At 38.6% G+C, this 27,065-nt stretch overlaps 2 protein-coding genes and 1 pseudogene across 2 annotated transcripts; 1 reads left to right on the top strand and 2 right to left on the bottom strand.

The window, feature by feature from the left end:
• The first annotated feature begins 758 nt into the window (after nt 1-758).
• On the top strand, nt 759-13,549 carry LOC108887366 (E3 ubiquitin-protein ligase TRIM39-like; annotated as a pseudogene).
• Nucleotides 13,550-13,564: 15 nt separating this feature from the next.
• On the bottom strand, nt 13,565-21,440 carry LOC108887365 (UPF0687 protein C20orf27 homolog). The gene is made up of 6 exons (XM_018682758.2): nt 21,082-21,440; nt 19,468-19,548; nt 18,257-18,393; nt 17,771-17,924; nt 17,301-17,423; nt 13,565-16,143 (listed from the first exon to the last, which is right to left on the bottom strand). Exons 2-6 carry the CDS (start codon nt 19,484-19,486, stop codon nt 16,043-16,045), a joined length of 534 nt encoding a protein of 177 aa, XP_018538274.1. The 5' UTR covers nt 19,487-19,548; nt 21,082-21,440; the 3' UTR covers nt 13,565-16,042.
• A 148-nt stretch (nt 21,441-21,588) lies between these two features.
• On the bottom strand, nt 21,589-24,109 carry LOC108887364 (GTPase IMAP family member 9-like). The gene is made up of 2 exons (XM_018682757.2): nt 23,952-24,109; nt 21,589-23,672 (listed from the first exon to the last, which is right to left on the bottom strand). Exons 1-2 carry the CDS (start codon nt 23,965-23,967, stop codon nt 22,561-22,563), a joined length of 1,128 nt encoding a protein of 375 aa, XP_018538273.1. The 5' UTR covers nt 23,968-24,109; the 3' UTR covers nt 21,589-22,560.
• Nucleotides 24,110-27,065: the final 2,956 nt, after the last annotated feature.

Here is a 27,065-nt window from a genome sequence, read left to right as displayed (position 1 = left end):
ACTCAGACACTGTCTGTCTGTTCTCCAGCAAAGATTTTGAAATCACAGGAGTCTCAGACAGTTTTAGCCACAGCATACTACTCTAAAAAAACAAGCTCCCTACAGTTTATTATAGATCTTTTGACAGCAGCCATGTGGGAAATCTGACTGAGAAATGCCTAAAACTGCAGACAGCCGACCAAAATTTCTGACCAGCTAGAAATTCATTAGATCAGGACCCATATCATTGACTGTTAAGGTGATTAGTCAGGCATTGTGACCCCCCCCACCCCCAAATTGCATTTCAAACAATGACTGAGCTCAAAGAAATTCAGAGTTATTCCAAAATTAAGTCGGGGGCAACCAGCTAAGATCAGGCTGAATCCATACAGTGTCTTCCTGGCTTTACACACTGTCAGACAGGCAGTGCTGAGAAGCTCTCCTTAGGCAAAATAAGTAAAGACATGTGCATGTACTTTCACTGTGGAGAGTGAGGATAAAACTGTGAATGTCTGAGCAAAAAGACGAATGGAATACTGCAAGTAAAACTTGAAAAAGCCTTTTTAAAATCCTATTAATTAGAATTATTTAGTATCATGTTATTACTATCTTTTTTTTACCAAAAAATTCATTGTTGAATTGTATTATTTCATATGTAAATTTTTACATATGAATTAAGTCATTTTTCCTTGTGTCAGTGTGCTGGGGGAGCAGGGACAGAGAGAGAGAGGGAGGGAGAGAGTGAAAGAGAGTTTTTTTTTTTTTTTTTAAAAAAGGCATACCTGCACAGTTGCACCTGTCGAGCAGGTTGGATTGGATAAACTTTGTGGGTGGGGGGTTAGGAGGGAGGGATCAACAGAACAATGACATAAGGAAGAAAGGAGAGGAATGCAACAACTGAGAAGCAGACAGAGGGGTTAACAGGAGGAGAAAAGGCGGCTGAGAGGGAGAGTGGCAGCACTGAGGACGTCCTGGACATATGCTTGAGAAATAATCTCCTCTCACCTCAGGTTCAGAACAGGTAAGACGTGTTTAACTATGATAGAAACACACTGGAATCTTGTTTCATTCATTTGGAATCTGTGTGTTTCATGTGTTGTCTTTTGCCATATTATGAAGTTCTCGTTATTAGAGACTGAACAGTATCTGGTGGATGCTAATGGACTAAACAACAGCCTACTATGCATTTTCAACCAACAAAAGGCTTTTCTGTGTGATTTTCTGTTATCTCACATACCGTAATTTCCGGACTATTGAGCGCACCTGAATATAAGCCGCACCCACTTAAATTTAAAAAGAAAAAAAAGTTTATATAAAAAGTATATATATATATATATATATATATATATATATATATATATATATATATATATATATATATACGCACTTGTCATAGATATTTACACGTCTCACCATCGATTCATTGATGCCAAACCTTACAGCAGCTCTATTTCGTTATTTCCTTTTTCGACAGCCAGATCGATTGCCTTTAACTTAAAAGCTGCATCATATGCATTTCTTCGTGTGTTTTCCATGATGAGGGTGTGTGCATTGAAGCACAAAATGACTGTTCTGAAGAATTTAGTGTGAGTGCGTTCGATTCAGTTTCATTGGTCCACTGTGACCTGTTCGGTAATTTCATTGGTCTGATGTGACGAGGCCTAAATGTTTTGCCGGCATGAAGTTCGTCAGCCCGTAAAAATCTATAAATAAGCCGCATCATTGTTTAAGCCGCAAGGTTCAAAGCGCGTGAAAAAAGTAGTGGCTTATAGTCCGGAAATTACGGTACTTAGTTTGTGATAACAGACAATTGTAAACTATATTTAAGTGCTGTTGCTTAATGTGCCATCATTACCATGAGAAAAGTTCATGTACAACATGTTCTTGTGATTACATACAGGTGTTAAAAGGTTCAGGTTGACCATAGAATTTGCTCAGGGTCCACCTGAGCACCATTTGTCAGTGTTAGCTCACAGTTTTATCATCAGAATCATGTGATTGTGAATAGTGTGCTAAAGACTGTGACAAGCCATTTAATCACTGTTGATGGATAAGTGGAGATAGGTTTGAGTGAAAGTGTTTCGTGTTTCTAAGAAGGTTGAATACACTTGCTTTAGACAAAAGTGTGTTCTAAATGTAATGAATGAATGTAATGTGAAATGCAATGACAAAGAATGGCAGATAATACATGGGATAGGCACTGTGCACTGCGGTCTCTGTCAATAGCATTAGGCACTTGTTTACATAGTAGCTTTACAGTTTCACCGTGCAGAACTCAACTCATGACGGATTTCCCAACATATAACTACTTATTGAATGGTAGTGTTGACGGGTGATGTAGAGCTGTGTTGTATAACTCCACACCACACCTGGGACATGACAACAAAGAGAAACAGTTTAAATATGTGTCTTTGATTTGACAGTTGCTGGAGCAGCACCTAACACTTCTAATCTCTCCTTTCCGAGCAGGTAGCATTTTAAGTTTGTGTTAAAAATAAAAATAAATAAATAGAAATAAAATATGCCAGCTGTATAGTCATTGTGTAAGCTATAGCAGGTTCTCCCTGCATTTGGTCTTTCTGCTAAGCTAGGCTAAGGAAGTTGTTATCTATGTTCTCATCTCTGGGTAAGACAAGGAAGCAAGTAAATTTCTTGTTTGATTGTTGCTTAATGAATGTACAACATTATCATATCAATTGAATAACATTTAAATAGCTTGTCTGACCAGACCTGATCGGACAAAATTTCCATTTTGTTTCACTCAATTCATTGGAGAGGTTTTTAGTTTTGTTTTTGTTTTTTTTCTCTAACTGACCAGTACTGTGTGATGTTTCCCTCCATTATTTCAGATGACATGTTAGCCCGTGGTAGTGGTTCCTAGGAGCAGTTAACATTTTTTTTATATTTAGCAAAGAAATATATCCTTTTTAGAGATGTTACATCTGCAGGTTGACTTCTAACAATTTGCACAGCTACACTGGTATCATTCAACAATTTACTATTGTAGTTTTTTAATGAACATAGCTAAGTAGTTATCTAGCTAGCATGACATTCCTGATCCTAAACTCTGATTGGTTCGACAGTTTCTCCAGCCAGCGGAAACAGCCGTTAAACAGTGCAACACCAGACATACTGGCTTGGTGAGCTCAACAAATCTATGAGTGATGATTGAAAGGTTAGGCTACCTTAAGGCTACCCTAACTTTGTTTGTTTGTTTGTTTGTTTTTTTACATGAGTCAATGAATTTACAGAGTCTGAAAAAATGAGTGAGGGAAAAATCTGAACATTATAACCTTCGATGAATGAGGATTTACAGGATTAGACTGAATTAGTTTTAGCGAAAATGACTTAAACAGCAATTTGATCAATTCAAAATTAAATCTACAACTCAATAAAATGAAGGGGTCTGAAAACTCATTGAGCCCAGTGCACCTCCATACTGTATAACATAAGAGGAACACACAATCAACGCTGTGTCATTTCCTCTCTATTCCAGCTATGATCACTATGCTGGGGTTGTTTACCGCATGCCTAACAGCTTAACAATGGGCAAACTGGCTGTACCTGTACTACAGCTCTGTGGTTGAATTTGGACATGTGGACATTATTAGATCCTCAGGAAAAGAAAGCTGAGGAAAATGTCTCTTAGCATGTGAACTATTTTCCATTCTTCACATCTATAATGACTGGATTAAATTCTGAATTAGGATTAGCTTTAAGTAATTGTCGAGATCAGTTTTAGAGTTAAAGTTATGGGACAAATAACATATGGTCTTTGTGAGTAGCAGTACAAACGTGTGTGTGTGTGTGTGTGTGTGTGTGTGTGTGTGTGTGCTGCCCATAAACATACAGCAGACAATGAAGGAGACAGACAAACATCTATCCAGCTGTATTATCTAAACCTGCTGATCCTTCAGGATCTGAGAAAAATATACACCCTACAGCCAATTATCATCAAGTATTCTCTGTGGCTTTGGTAGAGCAACATTTTGCTTTTACCTTTCAAAATCAGAAGGGGAGACTCTGCCCCTGTTGTCCCTCTACATACGATACAATTCAGTTCTACATGAGGAGTATTACTGTAATGTTTCATATTTAGAAAACAAGAATTTTTAGCAGATCTAAAGTGTGTAATATTTCTAAACCTTCCAGTTAAAGGAATTCTTGTCACTACATGTTTCTACATGTGCACTTACATAGAAAGTGAAACCCATGAGTAATGTTTTTTTTGTACTAATTGACTTCAGTAATAATACCTCAATTATACTCTTTATCCTCTGGTAATAATGATTGATTGACTGTATATGATTATTTAACTCAGAGCTTTAGCATCTGCATCAGGTAGAGTTATGAACTGGAGATACTGATTGTGGCACTATTCCTACAATTACAAACTGGGTAAGAGTGCCAATTAGGCATTAAACAATTAGCCACAATAATAATAACTACACAAACCCAAAGTCTGTACATTATCAAGGGAAATGAGGGTCATTTCTGTTGCTGAGAGATGTACTTTTTTCATTGCCTTGAGCTTCACAATCTAAATTCCATTCACTTCCATAGTATCAGGGAGGAGGCAGTGATATGGATAAATGAAGTGTAAATTATAATTTCACTTCCTCCGAGGAACCTGATTGTTGCCTACAGTGTCTGCAAGTAAGGAACATTTTAATATTTGATGCAGCAGGTTTGAGATGGATTCATACCTTTCATGAGCAAAGCTCCAACATCAGCAGACTGCACAAAGGATCGGGCACCAAGTATACAGTATGTCTGTCATTATGGATTTATATATCCTGACTTATTTCCATCTTTCTAATGGTAACACTATCTCTCATACAGTTTAACACTGGATGGCCATGGCACTGCCTACAGCCTTTCTGTCTGAAGACCAGTTCACCTGCTCCATCTGTCTGGAGGTGTTCAACAACCCGGTTTCAACACCATGCGGCCACAGCTTCTGCCAGGCCTGCATCTCCTCCTACTGGGACGGAGGGGGAGGGACCGCAAAGTCCTACCAGTGTCCCCTCTGTAAGGAATCCTTCCGCAAGCGACCAGAGCTCCATATCAACCGAACCCTTAAGGAAATCACAGAACAGTTCAAGCAGATTGCCACCGCTGGAGTGCCAATGGATGGGAGAGGTGGAGGAGGAGTAGAGGAATCCAACTCACATCCTCACCATCATCCTCACTCAGCCCTGTCTCCACCTCCGAGGCCAGGGGAGATGCCGGGGAGCATTTTTGCCGAGATGATGACCCGTTTTCAGCAGCTCCAAGCTTCTGGGATGCCTCATGCCTCGTCTCCCCATCCCAGTGGCGCTCACCAGGACCTACCTCCACCCTATTCACCTCCCCGCAGGTACCAAACTACACTCCCCAGACTACATTACAATGGGTTTGGTTCAACTATGTCTTTGATCCCACACAAAAAAAGGATAACGTTTTGCTAAAAATCTAAGAAATGGGGCTGAGTAAATGTGCTACAATAACTCTATAAATGATCTACACATTTTTTTTTAAAAAGGGAACCATCATTTTTTATGTTATTGTTGGTTTAAATGTTGTTTTTGTTATTTTTGATACCACCACTAGGAGCAAAAGTTAGAAATGTTCATACTCGACAGACAGGGCCTTTAAAGGTCAGTCAGAATGTTTTAGAGAAAATTTAATTGCAGTTACCTAATTTACCTGATCTACTTGTCTGCATTTTAAGACATTTGAAGGCCAAATATGTAAAACATAGCTTTAAACCCAGTGGGTAGAATCATAAAGTATCCATCAAGTGGTTTCCCTCACTCTTGTTCTGCCCTCTGCTCTTTGTTCTCCCTCTCATTCAAAATTATTTAGTACATTTATTACACCTTCTTTATTTCATCTCTTTGCTGGGGTTGGAGATTGTCAGGTCATCAGAAAACACAACTCTGTATAAATGCTAATGCAGTTCTGCATCTTTCAGGTCTGTGAACAGGCAACCATGTCCTGTCTCATTAACCATAAAAACTTCAAAAGGCCATAGTGGCCACAGTATAGTGAGTGTGTGTTCCCATAAAAAATATGCTTGAATGTATTTGCTGTTCCCTGGTGAACAGCAAATATTAACCATGTATTTAGAGCAGCAAACATAACAGCTGTCGTTAATGTGCATGGCTGAAGCACTGTTGCATTTGAACTCCAATGAGTCCTGACCTAACCTCGTTTTAATGTTACAACAGGTATACTCTGAGCGGTCCAAGTGAATCTTCCCCCAGCCTGTCTCTGTGCCCCGTCCACCTGAGAGGTCTGGAATTCTTCTGTCGAACTGACAACACCTGTGTGTGCAGCGTCTGTGTGGAGACAGAACAGCACAGAGGACACAACGTCATCCCTGCCAAGAGGGAGTGGTACCTCAAGAAGGTATTTGTGTGTGTGTGTGTGTGTGTGTGTGTGTGTGTGTGTGTGTGTGTGTGTAACAGTTAGTTGGATCAAAAATGGTGATTTCACATTGTTGGAAGCCAGATTTGTTTCACTGAGGTTATATTAAAGAGAATGTTACATTTGAGCTGTTTGTGTTCATGCTCATGCACGGCAAAATGTGCAGTCCAAAACCATGTCACTGTGTAATCCCACACACGTATTAGCATATACTGTACATAAACCTGACTGTGTGGCAGGTTTCAGGGTTGGATTTTAGTGGGTGTAAGTTATAGACACAGTAAAGTTAAACCTAAGCAAAGTTGTGTGTTTTCCATCTTCTCCAGTCTCAGCTGGGAATTGCAGAGGTGGAGCTGAAGGATCTCCATCCTCGAGAGAGAGAGGAAAGTGGAGGAAATACAGAACTCCTTAAAAGAGATACAGGTGAGTTTTCAGTCTTGTACCATGTTGGATTATTTTAGATTGTTCTGAAATAGACTGCTTGTCCTCAAATGTCTCTTGACATCCTGAGAATGTGAGAGAAGATTACGCTCACATCAGAGAAGTGTACAGGTGTAGTCTGATCAGACTGATCAGGACAGTCTTGCTTAACATCTACTACCTGGTATCCTGTAGGATCTTGAATACATCTAGTACTGTGGTATGATTACTGACTGCTACTAGCCAATGAGAGACAACAAACAACTTTTTGTATCTGTATACATATATGCATTAAAAATAAATAGACGTGGTTTTTATGTTGCTTAATGTGCTGCTTAATTGCAGGCCCTCTGATAACAGATCACTTGTCTCTTAAGACCAAGCACTTGATTTCATTGGTGATCTGTTCCAAACTTGGCCAGTAAAATATTGTCCAGCCTGCAAGACAGTTTGCTCATTAGAGCATAAGACTAGCCAACTTGATAGTTTTCCTGTAGGTGTCTTTAAACACCCTTTAAACACACATCTATTGCTGTTTGTCTTTTATTCAGGCTGCTGCTGAGAGAGACACAGATGGGGTTGTTTGTGCTTTTTCCAAACTGATCTCCTGTGTCGAACGTTGCCAAGCTGAAATGTTAGAGGTAACTAACACTGACACAGGACAGATGGAGGGAATTTAGTAACAAAAACACAAGTTTTCATTGTAATGAAAGTCCTACATTTTGAGGATATTATCTAAGCTGTGCGACATACATTTTTCCTGTTCATCCCAGGTGATAGAGATGACTCATCGAGCGGCTGAGCACAGAGCTCAGAGCCTGCTGAGAGAGCTGGGGGAGGAGATAGCTGAGCTAAAAAAGAGGAGTACAGCACTGAGTCAGCTGGCTGTGTCTGAAGACTACATAGACTTTCTAAAGGTAGGGATGAATGAGTGGGTAAATAGTTAATCCAAAGTGATAAATATGCAAGGCTGTATTGCTTATGCATCCAGCAATTAAATCCCACTAATTAATTTCAGTTCCAGTTTTTTCCAGTTTTCTCTTACCCTCCGAATAGCACCTCCTTTCTTACCGTACTGGCCAGAACGTAAGACAGCCCTGATTATGAGACAACCCTTCTTTTTCAACATATACAACAATATTTTGGAATAAAGAAACATACTGAGATTATTGGTCCCAGGATAAGATCGTCCTCACCACTGATAGGTTTTGCCTTGTAAAACACGAAATAGATCCATAGTATAATGGGAATCACACACTTGTGAGGCATGTTTTCATGCACAGCTAATTCCTCAGTCTGCTCACTAAAGATTCATGCAGTCTCCTGTCTTGTGTTTACAAGATTCATTTAGACCATGGTTTACTCCCTTTTTTATACTGACTACATTGTTGCCGATCAGCTAAGCTTATGACTCCCTGGTCAAAACAATAAAAGTCAAACATTTGTTTAATATACTCTGTATCTAACATGCCTCTGAAGTAGCTCAGTGAATGATGATTATTATGATTACTATTATTATTATCCAAATCATGTTGTAGTTTTGTGGCCCGAGAGTTGGGAGCCACATGACTGTAGAAAGCAAACACTGGTTATCATTAGTGTCAGTATTGAGTCTTGTAATTTCATCATACTACTACTGCTACACTGCTTTGCCGCCCGTCTCTCCAAGAAGCAATCTCTACAAGCTAATGTGTTTCTTTAAGCTTGTTTAAGACACTTTTTTTTTTTCCTCTCTCTGCAGACGTTCCCTGCCCTGTCCACCCCTCCACAGGCTAAAAACTGGTCCAATGTCTCTGTGTCCTCTGAGCTGACCTCAGGGGTGATTCTCAGCACTGTCAATCCAATGATGGAGCGCTTTCAGGAAGAGATGCGTAAACTGCCAGAAGTCTGTAAGTCTTCATTTAGACCTAGAGTGAAGCTGGATAGTCAAATAAAGATGCTGAATTTAATGGAGACATTCTACAATCTAAGATCTAAAACAGCAACTAAAGCTCCAGTATAGACTTCCCCAACACAAAATATGGATTCTGAAATGTTCTGTGAAAGCGTTACATATGGGACAACTATACTGTGGAAATATCTTCATTTTTGTTTTGTTATAAGGACAAAAAATATCCCATACAAGACTCTAGTATGTCTCGTCTTTCTGATGACAGAGCTCTGATTATCAGATGTTCACTAATAATGGCTGATGTGTACAAGATGGTATAAAATAAATCTTATCTGTTCTTTTTTCTCATTAACAGGCCAGCGATCTTCAGTGGACCAACCTGTACCCAGACCCAATCCAAGTACGTGTTTGATTAGCTAACAGTACAAAATGTTGATTATTTCAAGATTTCCTCATCCTGTTCAATTCAGTGAACAAATAACAACAATGTATGAACATATAAAATAACTAGAAAAAGCATTTCCTGAAGAAAATGTAGTCTGAATGCTGAAAGCTGAAGAAATCACTGGGGCAATGCTGAAAAGAGTAGAAACAAGTTGAGGTAGAAACAGCTTAAAATGTTGTAAAGGTAAAATCAGCAGCTGTAGGTTTGACTTCTAACACTTTGAATGGAAAGAAAAGGCACCAACAACAAGCTGAGAGCAGAAACATGTAGTTGAAAAACCTGAAAGTAAATCAAAACATTGCCAAAGCTGAAAGTAGAAATAAAATACGGTCTGAACGTCTTAACAGTTAAAATGGTAAGAAAGAGGTACAAAGTGTCAAACACTTCTTAGAGGTAGTCTACCAATCAGTGATCTCTACATAAGGGTAATCCACCAATCAGAGTGACCCATTTGTTAATGTCTATGACTCATCTGTGTGTGTATATAAACAGCACAGGCAGTGTAGATGGACAGCACTTATATAATCCTTTTCTAGAAATATCAACCACTCACAGCACTTTACACTTTAGGTCACATTCACTCATTCACGCACACTTGTTCTACACATAAAGGAGGCAGAATGGAGGAACTGGGGATCAAATCACTGACCTTCTGATAAGTAGGCGACCCACTCTACCTCCCCCTGAGCCACAGCTGCCACAGGTATTAAAGACCTAATGTCCATCAGCTGTGTATAGGCAGCTGCAGTAAGCTTGGTCTGAGTGAGACTCACAGATTTGGCTCAGTCCACGTCTGGAACTGAATCAAAAAAACATAACTCCTATCGCTGAAGTCGTTTCACTGTGAACATCAAGAGACTTTACTGAAGACATACATGTGTCATTTGTGTAGACAAAGTGAAAAATTACTGCGCAGTCTCAAAAGGTATTGTATAAATAATTTGTATAAATAAGATGTGGGAAATATAAACTTAAACTGTGAATATGCAAAAAGTGTGCAACATATCAAAAAACTGTTCACAGATTTAATAGCTGATTCTTTGGACCTGTTTAAAGCTGAAATGAAGTCTCTAATTGAAGGTATGCCAAAGTAGTTGAAGTTAGAAGAGGAGGATGTTTTAGGGGATTTGAAAGATCCCACCATTCATTTGAATGGCAAAAGTTTTGCAAAAAAAAGCTGAATAGTATAGTTAATATAAAAGAAAAAGTTTAATAGAAGCACAAATGTCCTGAAAAAGCTGAACATTTTGATAGTTGCATGGTTTCTGTAGCTGCAAGTATGCAGGACTACGTTAATGCCTGAAAAAAAAGTACTTAAGAAAAACAGGAGATCAATGCTGACTCAGCATTCACATTAAATTTGATTCAATAATGTAAATATATATTCTTTTCTCTACAGAGATCAGGAGGGTTCAGGAATATGCAGGTAAGGGGTTAAATAACATTTCTGCCTCATTAGTTTGTTGTCATTTTCACTTAATTTTCATCAAGTCTTATATTGATTGGTTCCAACCGTCACTCTCTCTCAATCTGTAAGACAACATCACTTTAGACTCCAACACAGCCCATCCACGCCTCATCATCTCAGCAGATGGGAAACAGGTGCTATGTGGTGACCGTCATCAGCTTCTGCCTGACAGTCCAGAGCGCTTTGACCGGGTAGTGTGTGTGCTGGCCCACCAGGGCTTCAGCTCAGGACGACATTACTGGGAGGTAGGTGGGTGATGTGAAGCCGTGATTCTTTATTCTCAAGAAAAGTATAAACTTTCACAATATAATTTAAGACTTTAAAAAACTTTTTAAAAAATCATACTAAAATATTTAGGAAATACTTACTTCAGCATTTTTGTTACCATCTTATGTAACATTTGCTGAGTTTGTAATCCTGTAGTCGGGGCCAGGATGATTCACAGGGACATTGACAGGGACATTACAAAAACTCAAGAGATGTCACAGTACTGAAAATCCTGTACCCTGACTTTGCAGTTTTCAGTAATGGCATGCGCCATCTGCTGTCAAAGCAGAGAAATACAAGAATGTAGATACATGGAGGAGGTGGTGTTTCAGCAGAGACTGGTTTATCTGTGGTTTATACAACAAAAGCTCTTTGGTAAAAGTTAGGGACAGATGGTGGTTTTGGTTAAATTTATATCAACATGTTGTGCCTGAAGTCACTGTGAACTTTTTTTGTATTAAACCAGACCATGATCTTTCACTTAGCTTAAGCAAGTGCTATGTGTGCCTAAACATAACCATAAATAAGAGTAATATTGCTGCAGTCACTACAAGTCGATATCTTACTGCCATGAAACATGACAGTTCCTGTCCATGTAGGTTAAATAAATCAATACATTAAATGACATTACTATGTGATGAACTGCAAGTCGTGCTGGCTGCCACAAATAAAAATTAAATTAATGTTCTTGTACATAAAATCACAAGGGGACATGTCGTGACTATTTCACAAACTGCTGTAAGAACAGGTATATTAACAACATATCCTCACAACAGAAAACGTAATCTAGTCATAATTATGTTTCCTATAAAACATATTTGTAGTTAGTTAGTTTAGTTGTATAGAAAAGTAATTTTTAGGTGACAGGGTTGCTCATTATGAGACAACTGTTGTTTTACTCACTTCACTTTATCTTTTGACTACTAGGCATAAATTGTTCGTCTCTATGTGTCAGCCCTGTGATAGACTGACAGTCTGTCCAGGTTATACCCCACCTCTCAACCAGTGTTAACTGGGACTGACTCTAGCTCCCTTTGACCTTCAAGGAAAAGCGAGTATATAGCAGTTAATGAATGGATAAACAATGGATTTGACTTCTAGTGCTCTTTGCAGAGGCATATAATTTGTATTTTAGGTGGTTAAAGTGTTGATTTTATGCCTGAAATACTGAACAATGAGAGGAACAGACTTAAATTTGCGAAGAGACTGGAAACTCTTATTATTGTAGCTTCGGTCAGAGGGAGGAAATTCCATCCACGGTGCATACCAGAATGACTTCACCTAATAAGGGGAAGTCTGCATTCATTGCAATAAACTGTAGCACCTTGCCCTCTTTCAGGTGGAGGTGGGAGGAAAGACAGACTGGGACCTGGGAGTGGCAAGCCACTCTGTAAATCGGAAGGGCAAAATTACAGTAAGCCCTGCCCATGGTTATTGGTTCCTCAGCCTGCGGGATCGGACAGATTACGCCTTCCGAACAGAACCTGCAACCAGCCTGACGGTCAACCTCAGACCCTCACGGATTGGAATTTATGTGGACTGTGATAAGGGGCTGGTGTCCTTCTACAATGTGGAGGCCAGAGTGCTCATCTTTACATTCACAGATAGTTTTCCCTGACACCATCCATCCATTCTTCAGCCCCTGTACCAATAAATCAGGAAGAAATGAAGCTCCGCTAATCATTTGCCCTGTGGCAATGACAGAATGAAACGAGCCAACATTTTAAGGAAAACACTGAGATGCACCGGGAACACTGGGAACACCTGCACCAGATTTGGACCAGATCATAGCTCATTCCCTCGTGGCATTGGTTAACTTAAGGTATGGGTGTCAATGACGTCCCTGTTTAATGGACCAATGTGAACATTTTTAGACTGATGTCGGCGATAGCCAATATTTCTGCTCTAATGTCTCAACATATCTAATATTTAGTGGGGCAAATTGGCAGCAAGTTTAACTTGTCTTGCTGTATTCCGCTCTCTTAGTGAATGATTAACATGTCTGATTGTCCTCTTAATGCGCTGTTTAGCATGTAACATTGAGCACATTAGCATGCTAACAGTATCAGGCGATTAGATTAGACTAGATTAATGAATATTCATTCTCCTTTTAGTTGTCTCAATGAATATATATATATATATATATATATAATATATATATATATATAAAATAATTTATATATATATATAAAATTAAAAAATGTTTCTTGAACAGAGTGTAAATAAAATTGTTCCTAATAAGTAGCAGGTTTTTGTGTTTAAGCACCAATTTAGTTTGTCACCAATATATCAGTTTTAATACATAAAGGCTTTGACATATGTAATGTAGGCCTACATCGTGTCATCATGACGTAGGCCACGTGACACAAGATACACACATAGGAAGAGTGAGGCGCACCTTCTCCTTTTTCTGTTGAGGCTTTTCCTTTGAACAGTTAAGTCAGACCTGCACTATATTGACTGGTTCCATTTTACTAAAGCCATGTTAACTTATTCCACATAAATCTGCTGTAATCCAAAATATTTTCAAAAGTTAGTCTTTAAAATCTAGCCTTAAATTTTAAATACTAAATGTACATTGATTTTTTTTCTATATCCAAAACATTGTGAGTTCACAGGATCAGAAATGATAAGAGGCTCCTAAGAAATAAAAATTCAGAAAAGTGCATGACTGTGTACAGAATACATGTTGAGAGGATACTTTATTTACAGGTAAACAGACAAATGGTAAAGTCCTGATGGACTAGTGCAAAGGGACACATACTGTATGATGGCACCACAATATGTACACACACTGCAGGCACAATCAACAATGCTTAAATGAACAGAAAACATATTCTGAAAATGTATTAAGAATCCTCATATTTGGTCATTGATGTGTGGGTAGATCACAGACATTATAGCTCCACTCCAGCACTTAAAGTAAACATTCATGTTGAGTAATAGACCACTGGCATGAGAGGGTGTTACTGTTCTATGAAGCTTAGTCAACTAAACTACTGAAGTGATTTCATGGTGATTTAAAATGCAATTACTGTCAATAGAAACTCCATGCTCATCAGTGGTCTGCACAGTATTGAAGAAAAGTATATCTCTAATGTAGTAGTAATGCTAATGCAACATTTTTTCAAATATAAATGTTCAAAGACAGTGCTATGTTTGTTAATAAAGGATAATTGGTTGTACACTTGTGATAATAACTTAATGTACAACTACTATTAAGTCACACCTGTAGTCCAGCTCTGCCCTTTGGCTGCTTGAGCTAACACTGATGTTAGCTTCGCAGACTTGACTGGACAAATTGCTACACATATCTGAATCTTAGAGGTTGCGATTGAGAGTTTTTATGGTGATAAGTCTTTAAACACATCATATCATAGTTTGAAGTTTGGCAGATAAGACCCAGAGTACTGTTTGTTCTCCATCAACTACTGGTCACTTAAAATTGACCACTGATGAGCCGGCTAACAGTCGTCCGCTTACAGCTAGCCAAGGTATTGTTAGCAGTCTGTGTCTTATTAGCATAATTACACTCATTAAATAATCACAAGTCATGTCATTGAAAAATTCTCTTTCAAGAATTACTTTAAGGATGATTCTCAAACAATTACTTCATTTACTGTATGCTAAAGGTCTAGCATGGATGTGATTACTCAACAGAGCGTATGTTAAAATGTTAGCATGGAGCTGATGATCTACCAAGAATACATGTTATCATAGTGTTCTTCATAACAGATCAAATCCAACAATATACAATAAACTTGGTCTATTCCTGTGATAAATAATTGTAAAACTCTTTGCTGCAGCTTCCTTTTTCTGAAGTCACAATGTAATAAATAGAGTGTAGTAAAAAAAAAAAAACTGACCTTTGACACATTTCTGTTGGCCTCTTTCTAAGGCCTATAATTCACCTAACCTGTTTTAATTATTTGGCAGCTCATTTGGTTACAAATGGCATACAAATCATGCAAATAGGGAGCTGTGTTACAGCATTAGAAATATATTAAGCAACCCCTGCTCAACATACTGTTGAGGCCTTCGCTGATGTCAACAGAACAGGTGCTTAAGGCAGATAAATATTTTTTAGTATAGTACACATATTTGAATGGTATCGTGCTTCTTAATACTATTATACAGTTTTAATTGCCAGCCACAGTTAAAAATACATACACCAGACAGTGTGGTTATATGGAAAAAATCCTCTTGATCTCTTTTTCATTTATGGCTACTGAGAAGTAGGAAATTAGGAAAGCTACTGAGCAGTCACAAGTGACTCTTATTGCAAACAGTGCAAATGCTGCCGAAGTGCCCTTGAGTAAGTGGCCCTGGCTAAATTGTTACAAGATTTATCAATAGTACAATGAGAATTGTATCGGTACGACAGTAAGGCGCAGTCTGTAAAACATTTGGCGGCTGCTGTGAGAAACTCACAGCAGCAGTGGTAAACGTGTCATCCTGCACAAACCCTGCTAACTACATCTCATAGATTTTAGCAAATTCTATAGTTGGGATCAGTTAACATTAATTACTGCACCATTACCTTTAGGCAATTCTACTGTTGATGTACACAAACAATTTACTGGTCAGTATTTTGATGAATGCTGTTTATGATAGGTGGTGCACATAGTTAAGGAACAGGGATCTGAGAATTAGTATAAGGAACAGGGATCTGAGAATTCTGTTTCTGTGTGTGTGTGTGTGTGTGTGTGTGTGTGTGTGTGTGTGTGTGTGTGTGTGTGTGTGTGTGTACAAGTATATTTTGTAAGTTGGCTGGTGCTCAGTGCTGGTTTACGATATCTCTCCAACAGCAAAGGCTTCATGGCTATGTAAATTGGATAACAGTTGTCAAAAGCCCATCCAGAGCTGCAGGCTGGTGATATTTAACTTTAACTCTTTAACTCTTTTTTTTTTTCGCTGACGAGCCTCATTTTCATAACTCAGCATTTTTATTCATATCATATCATATTCATATCAATTACAGTATTTGTTTGACCTGTTATTTTCCAACATTTTAGGGTACTACAATAGCAAAACATAGCAACACAGACCCATTATTTCCTAGTCAGCACATTTTGATGTTTCTATACTACTACTCTGAGCCCTGACCCAATTATTGGATAATATCCTTGTAGATATATACATCTGTGTGTCTGTCTTTTGATCATATCCTCTTACGATCACTGCTGTGCTTTGAGTGGACATCCCTCTGAGCGCCCAGGCACCTTACCCCATCCAGCAGCATGGGAGTCCCATGATGTGGGTCTGGGTAAAGGAAGAGAAAGGGATAAGGAGAAGGAGATAGTCAGATGCAGAAAGATAAAGTGGGAATACCATGATGTCAGGTCAAGTCAATTTATTTGTATAGACCAGTTGGACTGAGATTATTTTTTTTAATGTTTTTTCCTCTCCACTGTCACCTAGAGATTGCTCATGGTGGGAATTATATTTTTTTCCAAACACTTCCTGGAGCTGTTTTACTACTGTTAATAACTATGTAGCTGTGCTTTGTGCATTGCAACATGGGAATAGCTTTGTCGCAATTCCATGCTAAATACAGCTTTTAATCAGGTTTTGGGTCTGTAATGTGTTTACATGAGCTGCCCAAGGAAACCTTTAAATGAAGCATAGATTCCAGCACTAATAACAGAACTTCATTGTTGTTGACAACACAATATCATGTTTAGTAGGCCATCGTGCTGCCTGTTTGAGATGTTTTTTTTGTCTTGTTTTGTTTTGTTTTATGGGAACACCACTATGAAATAGAGCTTGGCTAGCCTCTAACACAGCTTATCATAGCTATTTATCTTCCTGTATTCTAATAAAAAATGCAGAGCTCAAAGCAAAACTTGGCAGACTTGTTTAAAAGATGAAGCTGTCCAATGTTTTCAATGACACTGGCGGAGGACTGTCAGGAACAAATGGTCCTGAGGGAGTCATTAGCAGAGAGACAAGTTTTAAATCAATCTATGTTTCTTCATGAAACTGTGTGTTTTCGGTGTGTGTGTTTTGTGTGTGTGTCAGTATCCAACACGCCTGTTGATTTGCAGGAGAGATTGTAGAATAATTAAACAAAATGACAATGCACATGAGGACAGAGGTTTGTAGGGTTCATTTGCAACAGTCTGGTGCTTTTTGACACAAAATATAATCAAAATGTAAATATTGCCATGAGTGCTAAAGCAAAAGCCTTCAGTTGTGGAGTACAGAGCTGTTAAGTATCACTCAATCTTTATCCTGTCTGGCTGTCATTAATGCTATAGTCAATAAAACGTTTTTGTCTGTGATCACATATCAGCAGGTTGAAGAGGGTCAAATGAAAGTGGAAAGATGAACAAAATCGAACATCGGAAATCAGAACGGAACGTGGAGACAGTTTTAGTGTGTTGTGTGACAGACTGTGTGTGTCTGCTAACACCTACCAATGACTCTGACTTGGAGTCTGACCTTCAGACTGCTGTCTTTTCTCCCCCTCGTCACCAGAGTGATCTCCTCCTGCAGCACCCCCTCCTGGTGAGTCCTGTACTCACAGGTTACCTTTACTCCTAAAGAGAGGCAGAAACAGGATTTGTCTGTTTCTATATAGTAATAATAAAAGAGGTTGCGCAATATGTCAGTGTAAAAAAAATGAACATCCCCAGCAGTTGTTTTGCCAAAATCAAGAGTCGGGACAGTATATTTCATCATTCAGCAGGACAATGATCATAAACATACAGCCAGTCAATGGCTACAAGAGCAGGCTGGATTCAGCTCTTTATATTAACTCCAAAGGCTCCTTGCTTTAGGGTGCAGGATGTTCTTGACACAGTCTTACAAACCCACACACCCACGTGGTACTGTACACTGTAAACACGTGTCTGATAACTGTGGAAGCACTGACATCTGGACTTACCCTCCAGTGTGGAGTTAATACGATGGACTCGAAGGCTGGGGGACCTCCGAGTCGGAGAAGAGGAAGGAAGACAGGAGAGCTCTTTTCCCAGAGTGGGCACATCCGGAACACTGAAGACAATCTCATAACAGTGGTGGCTCTTCAAGAAACCAGCCTGGGAGAGGAAAACAGATGGGGGTGGAGCCTTTTTTTATAGCACTATCAATATTTTTTTACATTACATGACTCACAATGTTCAATCAACATTGCGGTTAGATATTTGCCCTTTGATGAAAATGTGTGTGCCCTTAACAGTGAATCCCCAGTGCCTGCATTTGACAACATCTGGGCTAGACCCGTATATCTTATTATATTGGTGACACCCCTAAACTTCTATCAGATGTACGGCTCATGAAAGTGCAACTAGATCATGTGCAAACGAGTGCATGCATATGATGGGCCACAGAGCAGCCCCTTTGATTCAGTGTTTACACCCACACAACACACCTTGACCAAGTAGCTACCATCCTTCTCTGGGATAGCAATGAGAGTGGAGAGATTTGACTGGTCGTCTCTCCGTGTTGGAGAGCCAGGGGGGTCGTCATCATCAGGGAAATGCACCCCACCCACTTTGGACGTGGAGCCTGGTGACAGAGAGAAAATACAAGCTTTAAATCATCTAAGAGGTGGGCACACAAGTGTGGAGATGTAATGAAAATACGATGGATAAATACAACATGTCTAGATGCTCAAAGTTGTTGTAAAGCAAAAACAGCAACTTCTGCTGGTGCTATTGTAACTAGTCTACTACAACCAACTACTGATGAGTGTTTCAGTAGGAATGCAGAAAAATGCATCAACTATAGTTTGCTAACATGAAATCTGCGGAGTGGTTAAAAGATTAGTTTTAATGACTTGAAGCTAAGTGTATGTAAACATGACTTCAACTGTAGATACTGGCAAGTGCTGCAGTGCTGATAAGGGTGTGATCCAGGCTAGAATCGATGCATTTAAGTCCACTCAGCTCAAAGATAATAGTGAAAACAATGATCGCTTCATAATTGTACAACATTCTAAGACTGTGATGCAACTCAATATTTTTAAGTAATATTTACTTAAACTGTTTATGTGGAAACATATTCCAGGCTAACAGTGTATAGAGAGGCTAAAGTATGTGCTGTGGATTTGGCTGTTCTTAAGGTGTTTTCTGCAGTTGACTTGGGTCAATGGTGGAGTGTTGTGCGCCCCCATAGGGCCACATAACACCTGGTTGCTTTACTTACTTGCATATACAGATACAGTGCTTTGAGTACAAAGTACTCAACCTCTGTGATATCTGACCCTTTTCAGGTGTGTGATTTTTACACTGAATTAATTGCAGTAAACAATTTACATAAAGTTTTAAGTAAGGACAAAGAGAAACAAATAGAGGAACCAGGTTGTGAACAAACTGAGTTATGTAATGTATTTTTTCAGCACATATATTTTCAATGTCTAAAATATACATATAAAAGGATCCACTTGCATTTGACAGATTGCTGCAGTTTATCCCTGACCTGTTAGGATTCCTGGGTGCAGTGTCTGAAGTACCCCAGCTAGGCTGAAAACATGAGGGACACTGCCCCCTGTCAGTCAACTGCAGCATTCAAAAACACAGGCACATATGAACACCCTCTGTGTCAGACCAGAGACATGATAAGGACTTTGGTCAAACTTACCTTTTCTTCCTGTTGCCATGGTAATGCGGTTAGGGATTGGGAGGTGTCAGACAATACCTGGGTGATGTCATCACTGATCTCCTGTGTAAGGAGAGAGGCAACGACAGAGAGAGACGGCACCATGTTATATGTTTAGCAGCCACAACAGTGTGTGTGTGATCATGGCAAAATGTGGTCCTGGAGACATCTACTGTAGCGGGAACTACTAGTACAGTCACAAAACTTTGCAGGTGTGTAGTTGAGATCACAATAAAGGCCGACTTCAAAGATGGGTGTGGTCCAACCCATGAGTACTGAGTACTGATGTAATAATGTAGTAATGAATACTTTGTACTCGTGGGTCGAAATGTGTTGACAGGCGTTGTAGCTGATGTGAGCCAGTTGCAAGATGATCTCTAGTTAGGTAGTTAGCTTTGTGTTGCATAATATATTTAAAGTTTTGGGTGTTTTTTTTTCTATTTTGGGCCATATGAGAGATGTTGCAGCTGAAATCGATATCACATAACCCAGCTGGACACCAACACCGTATCGATCATACATGTCACTGCCTTCATGTTTGACTCTGTCCTACAGTCTGCTGTCTAGTCTGTTATATCTGCACAGCAAAAGATGCTGACCAGTTAAAAAAAACTGCATAGATTGCTCCAGTGAAGCAGATGAAACTGTACAGCTCTGATGCATTGCTCTCAGTGATACCTATCTGAAATTAAAAAGGTTAAATAAACTAAAAATAGATACCCACCACTGAGAAAACAGGACACCTGCATGCGATCCTTAAAAATAAATGAACCAGTGAATCTCACCAAAGCCATTAGGCTTCAATATGCTTCAATGTCGCTGTCTTTCTGATCTGGTCATTTTTTATTCATTTTCTCCTCTTTTACACAATTGGTCGTGTCAAGACAACAAACATAGAAGACACAGATTTCTTGGAAAGATAAAGGATGGCCACAGCATCCACCCAGGAGGAGTGTGTGTGTGTATCATCACTGTCAAAGACTGACAGGAAAAAAAAGAAAGAGATCCTCGGCTTTTGTTAGCCCAGACAAGTCTCTTAGTATCAGATATTCTGAACCCTTTTAGTTGTCTTTTGATGAACAGCTTTTCTTTCTCATAATGGGTTTTGCATATGGATACCTAGATACCTGACAGAATATTTATGTTTCAAAAATTTACATTTAGATCTTACAGTGCCTCAGAAATCAACAATTAACAGGTTGGATCAAACACAGTAGTGTCTGCATTGACTACAGCTGAGAAACAAAGAGTAAATGCCATTTGCCATAATACGAGGATAACGTCTCATATCTGGAGTGAAGTGAGAGAGAGAGGCAACACCCCTGCCTTCAATAAATAAGTATCCCTCGTTCTGTACCAACATGAGGGAAACAGACATTTACCTGTCTAGTAAAGCCCTTGAACGCACCTTTTGCCACTGCAATGAAGGTGTGATTACATAATAGTGCAAAACAGGCTGTTGGCGCGTTGTAAAATAAATCAAATCTTATCAGTCAAAACACAGACATACGCCCATTAAATCAGCATCCTGCAGCAACCCTCCTGCCGTTCGCCTCTCGAGTCAAATTAGTCATTGAAATCAGAGGAGATACGTACCGCTCAGTGTACTTGAACTGGGAGTTTGCAGTGCTATATTCATAATACCAGTGGTGACATAGTTATTTCCTTCTGAGCAGAAACACTGGCATCTCTCCTTGTGAAGCGCTGACAAATGAAACCGCGTTCTACTAACAGAGGGAAGGCTCAGGCATGCTTTGTGCGCGCGGGCATGTGCCGTCTCGGCGGACACGCGCGTGGCGCTAGCGGCTCATCCCTGTATGGGTACACTATTGGACCAATACGACCAATTCGGAGTCCGCGTATATTTGTACGTCCTGTGGCGTTTTAAAATCGGGTACTACAATTTCATCAGTTTCTGAGGGGATCCAAACAGAGGCCTACAATCATCACAAGGTCAACCTACCTTTTAAGAATTAAGGTTTAGAAATAATATTTATTGAACTTGATTTCATAATATTTATTTGTGATATTACTAACATCTGCATTGTTTGTGGGTGTTTGGTTAGGCCTGCTTATTGAGAAAAATGTAACTTACAAACAATATCATAGTTGATATACAGTATTTATTTATTTTATGTGGTGTGTTCTCCTATAATTGCCCACTAGATGGCAGTATTAGAGCACAAATGGCAACCTGTTGAATTTTTAAGTGGAACAGAAGAAATAGAAATAATTTGGTGTTCTGAAAGCCATTGTTTCGCTGTAAACTGGTTAGGATCCTTCTAATTAATGGCAAAGATTCTGCAGACAAGGGGTCATTTTTATATAATGTTGGCTTTGATTATATTTTACACTGTGACAATTATGTTTTAAAAATTAATCTAATCTAACTTTTGCCCTTTCATGAGTACACTGTTGATTGGGAGTAACATTTTCCTGATTAAAAAAAAACCACATTTGTGGTTAGAAAGAATTTGTATATAAGTGACCCCACCAATACTTGGGCCTTCCCAACCAACTTTTAGAAGAGGTTAACCCTTTCTGATGAGAGGTGAAATGTCTTCAAGAAATTAAAAGTAACAACATTACACATGTTGTTGTTACTGTTGTCCTGATTTAGCAGCATCAATTAGTTAGTCTGACCAGAAGCAAAACAGAAGAAATGACAACAGATTAAAAAAAAAAAAAAAAAAAACAGTCAGAAAAAAAATCAGTCACAAATCAGAGGACAATGATAATTTGTTTTTAATCACAGATGACTATTAGTCCACAAACAACAATGCAGTAGTTATTAGAGAAAAATGTTAAAACATAACAAAACAAAATACAGCAAAAGTAATTTAATGTAAAACATAGCTTAGAGTTATGCTATATTGAAACTGACCACTAGATGGCAATGTGAGACAATGACATGAGTGACACAGCATTACTAACCTACCTACTAACCTTCACTTAGATAATGAAAAAAAAGAAATTGATTATAGTGGATTAAACTTTTGAAAAAAAAAAATGTTTTTTATGTTGTGGGAGCTTCTGGAGGACTCCTCTGTGTTTGAAATGCCTGGATTTGGACACTCATTTGAACCATTTTCCAATTATTTTTCCCAATTGTTTAACTTCTCTAACTATCTTTTTACCAGCATCAACTACTGCTTCACCAACTACTACCAGAGGAAACAATGGATTAAAATCCTCAGCTTCCTCTCTGGCTGTATTTTCATGCCTGGACTGCAAATTTTGTCTTTCCTGTCTCAGTTCTCTGTCATGTTGTTCCTTTATTGTATTCAGCATGCTTGTCATCTCCTTTTCTTTCTCCTCTCGCTCTCTCTTTCTCTCTGCTTCTCTCTCCTCCCTCTCCCTCCTTCTCTCCTCATTCATCTCCTGCCTCTCCCTCATCCTCTCCTCCTCTCTCTCTTTCCTCTCCCTCGCTCTCTCAGCCTGGAACTGTGCATTGATTTTCCTCATCTGATTTTCATATTTTTGTTGAAGTTTCCTCTCCAGTTCCTCTTTTTCTTTTCGTATTTGCTCTTCTTTCTCTTTCAGGATGCGTTGTTTCTCTTCTTCGATTGCTCTCTCGGCCTCTTGGAACATCTCATTGGTGTAGTGGCTTCCTCCATTCCTCTGGACTACGTTTCTGATCTTCTGGAGCAGCTCACTGACCTGAGAGTGATCCTTCATCTTATTATTGAAGACATGGTACTGGCCGTTACATCTACCCACAAGTTCTTGAAGGTCTGGGCATCCATCCAAGAATTCTTCAATAGCGATGTCTTCAAGCAGGTCACCATGAGTAAAGAGAACCATGCTGTATCTGTCTGCTGCCTGGCCAAAGATTTCTTGAATCCTTTGCACCGTCTGCTTTTCCTCATCAGTGTACCTGCCCAGTCTGATGACAACCAGGAAGACATGGGGTCCAGGAGCAGCATAAGAGATACACTGGCATATATCTTTAGCTGTTTTATCCATGCCAAACCTGGTGTCAAACAGGCCTGGGGTGTCAATGACAGCAACCTGTTGTCCACCTACTGTAGCTTTACCCTTAGAACAGTCTATAGTCATAGAGTTAGGGCTGAACTTTGATTCAAAACACTGTCGGCCCAGAATAGTGTTTCCAGTGGCACTCTTCCCAATTCCAGTCTTCCCCACCATGACTATCCTCAGCTCCTCATTGTTTGCTATGCTAAATCCTGTGTAAGAGAATGAGTAACATAAGAACGTATAATAGGTTGTGCATACATTGTACATAATGGGGTTTGGCAGATTTTGCAGACTTTCCATTTAACTAATTCACTCAGGCACTTATCACCCAATACATCAGAGATAGGGTTGAACTGATACTACTGCTTAATTTAAAAGCACATCATCTATACAACCTACAGCAGAGCATTACATTATAAAATTACATTCTGCTTTGATCATTGTAAAATACATGCTCTTTAAAACATGGATAAAGTAACTTTCCTTACCGTAGTTGCTGGCCATGCTTGGGTTGTAAGACTTGCTGTTTAAGGGTGCAGAGGAGACACTGCAGCTGAAGTAAAGAGTGAAGAGCTGAAGTGTTAGTGTGTGTGCTGCATCTCTCCTTTTAACATGGCCATATGCACCAAACCACACCCTCAAATAGTCCTTTCACTTTTATTTAGTGCAACCATGCTCTCCCCCCTCCTCACTATTTATGGGAAATGGCAGCACTTCTTCAAAGACACTGCTGCATAAAGAAACTGTTTTTTCTTTTTACAAGAAAGGGCTGCAGTTGTGTTAAGCTTCACATAATACTGTGTCCATATTTAGATGCATTTGGTTGAAAACCTTTAGGGTAACTTTCAGCTTTTACATATTTTGATTAACACTGATTTAATGTATTCATTTAATATATTCATAGTAATTTGCCTAAATCAGCAAGTACAAGTCCATTGTTTAAAAAAATTATACATAGTTATTCTTTGAAAAATTCTTTTGACTGATTAAAACAAATTATTTTTATTTTTCCAATCTACTTCTCCTGATTCTTTTCATTTACCACTTGAATACCTGTTCCTCAGTATTTGAAATAATTTGTTGGTCTCTGGGCCTGTTCTGCTCTGTCACCTCATATTTGAGTGTAGAGAGCAAACACATGCGTCAGACTCCAGTTAGACTTTAGTCTCTGTAGCCACAAATCCTGCATAACTAGGAGGCTTAATTATACCTTTCAACCTCTGCTCACCCCTCCCTCTACCCATTTATGTGAAGTGGCTGCATTTCTTAGAAACTGCAGTAAGTGTTGTGTCCAGACTGAGAGCTGTTGGGTGTGACCAGCTTTCATGTTATGTGATGACAAGGTATCATGAATGGGGTCTTGACCCGACTGGGGTCACCTTATCTCCTCTCTGACACATTATTAAGATTAATTACCTCAAAATTAATAAGAGTAGACCTAGACTGCGGGCACCCTTTGGTTTCTTTCTGTGGCTTTGACATAATTCAGTCAATACATCTAATTATTTTTAATCAATGGTGTTTTTTCCAAGCTTTTACCTGACACTAATAAAAGACATTATTTTTCTGAGTAACAGTGATTCAATGAAATATAATACTTTTCTTCTCTCTGTCTAATTGAGATTGACGTCAATACAAAGGACAGTATGGTGGTTCTGTCAACTTTTGTTTGAGTATTTCCTCTTGTCTTATGTGGACCCCAAAGTGTTCAATATTAGAGAAAATAAAATACATTTTAACCCTAACCCTAATCCATTACAAATGAATACAAACAAACCAGTACAACCAAACCAACTTAACTCATTTAATTTTCAAAATAAGATCAAATGCCCTCTTTCAAAAAGTTTATTAAATATCAGCATTTTTCACAATGTCAAGACAATGTCATTCTGTGATGTCACTTGTCATTGGGAGATAGAATAATATTTCATGATAATGATATGAGTTTTAATAATTTATTTCACACTTTCAATCTACTTATTGATATTATTTTTAGATAATGCTTTTATATTTGTTTAATATGAATGTTTTTGGGGCCACAATCTCTCACTGAATGAGAATTCCAGATGAGATGAAAACCTTGTAGTTACTTTATAGTTATTTAAATGATTTCTTAAACTTTACATTACTTAAATTAATCATTAATTAATTAATAAAATAATTATCAACTGTGTAATTTTCCTCATATATCACGACCCTATGTATTAAATACATTCTATATTCTACATTCTATATATTTCATGGGTTATAGTCTCATGTGTTCAATTACATAAGAATATGCATTTATTTGATGGTACAGCAGCATTGTTAAATTGTTAAATTCAGGTACATCCAGGCCAAATAGATGTTCTAGTGCTGCACTACCGGAAGTTCTGTCCCGTGGGCATGTGCAGAGTTCCCTCATCACTACCTCCAACGTGAACAGGAAAAGCACGTCAATAGCACAGGAGGAGGAGGAGGAGGTGGAGGAGGTGGAGTGGGAGGAGATCAGATGAAGATGGTCAGTCTCTCTTTTCTGTTTTCCTTTTCTATATTTTTTTTCATTTGAAAGTAAATGATCCTTTGTTATTGTTTTTATTGTTTTATTCTACCTTTATTCTTTAATATAATCACTGGCGTATTTATTTATTATTTATCAAAAATGTGTGTCATTGCCAGTGCCCTACTTCCGGCTCGGCAGCTGTTTCGGGATCGGTTTTTGTAGTAAATCGCAGGGCTCCCACACCTGCGGTGGGACAGAGAAACTGAATTCAGATCAGTTGTCAGGCTTTGACGCTGCCTTTTCATCTGCTCCAATCAGAGCCGCTCAGTCAGCCCTGGCCTATGTGTGCCAGGTGTCAAGCGCAAGTTAGACAATAACATACAGGAGGTTTGACGACTTTGTCTTCGAAATAAAAGTCTTAAATGGCTGAAACGTTAAATGAAAAGAAATTGAAACTGGGACCTCTGGATAATCATGAGGAAAGAAATAATAATTTAAAAAGAAAAAACAGGCTACTTACATCAAAAAAAGCATAAGCATTATTACGCAGCATCACATTCCATCTGTACTATAAAATAGTAATGGACAGAGTCTGTAAAATCCTTTTACATTCATATCACACTGAAACTTGATGTATTTTGGCATGTCATCTGGTGCAATTAATGTAGCCTAATAAACCAGATCTACATCTCTTTATATTATCTTCTGTAACTGTTTGACCTCTCACGTGCTCTGTTGAAACCTAAATTCACCTCAGACCAAAAAAATACTCTGTAACATATTAAGCTCTTCAAATAAAGTTGTTAACTGAATTTAATCATGTTTCTTAAAATATACAACAAATTGTTAAGTCAAACAGCTATAACCAGCAGCGGTAAAATAAACTTGAGTTGAGTGAGCAAGGTAATGCTTCTATTTATTTGTTTATTATTATTATTATTATTATTATTATTATTATCATGCAATTTGGGTATTTTTTAAATTTGATATCAAGTGCTAAATTATAATTTTCTTCATTTGTATGTACATTCAACAGCTATGTTGGCTGTTGAGGATGAAAAGCTTTTATTGTGAAAATTCGAAAAGGAAATGCTATGTAACACTCTGGCTAGCTTTAGCA

The sequence above is a fragment of the Lates calcarifer genome, linkage group LG5 (assembly GCF_001640805.2).
Source record: "Lates calcarifer isolate ASB-BC8 linkage group LG5, TLL_Latcal_v3, whole genome shotgun sequence".
Lineage (NCBI taxonomy): Eukaryota > Metazoa > Chordata > Actinopteri > Centropomidae > Lates > Lates calcarifer.
The sequence above is the reverse complement of the archived record's forward strand: the minus strand, read 5'-3'. Positions and strand labels throughout refer to the sequence as shown.

Excerpts from the sequence above, each read along its gene's own strand:
- LOC108887365 (XM_018682758.2), bottom strand. Across the intron at positions 17,424-17,770 it reads TATTAACTCCACACTGGAGG|GAGTAAAGGTAACCTGTGAG; the intron begins GTAAGTCCAGAT and ends GCCTCTCTTTAG. Across the intron at positions 16,144-17,300 it reads ACTCCAAGTCAGAGTCATTG|ACCCACATCATGGGACTCCC; the intron begins GTAGGTGTTAGC and ends TCCTTTACCCAG.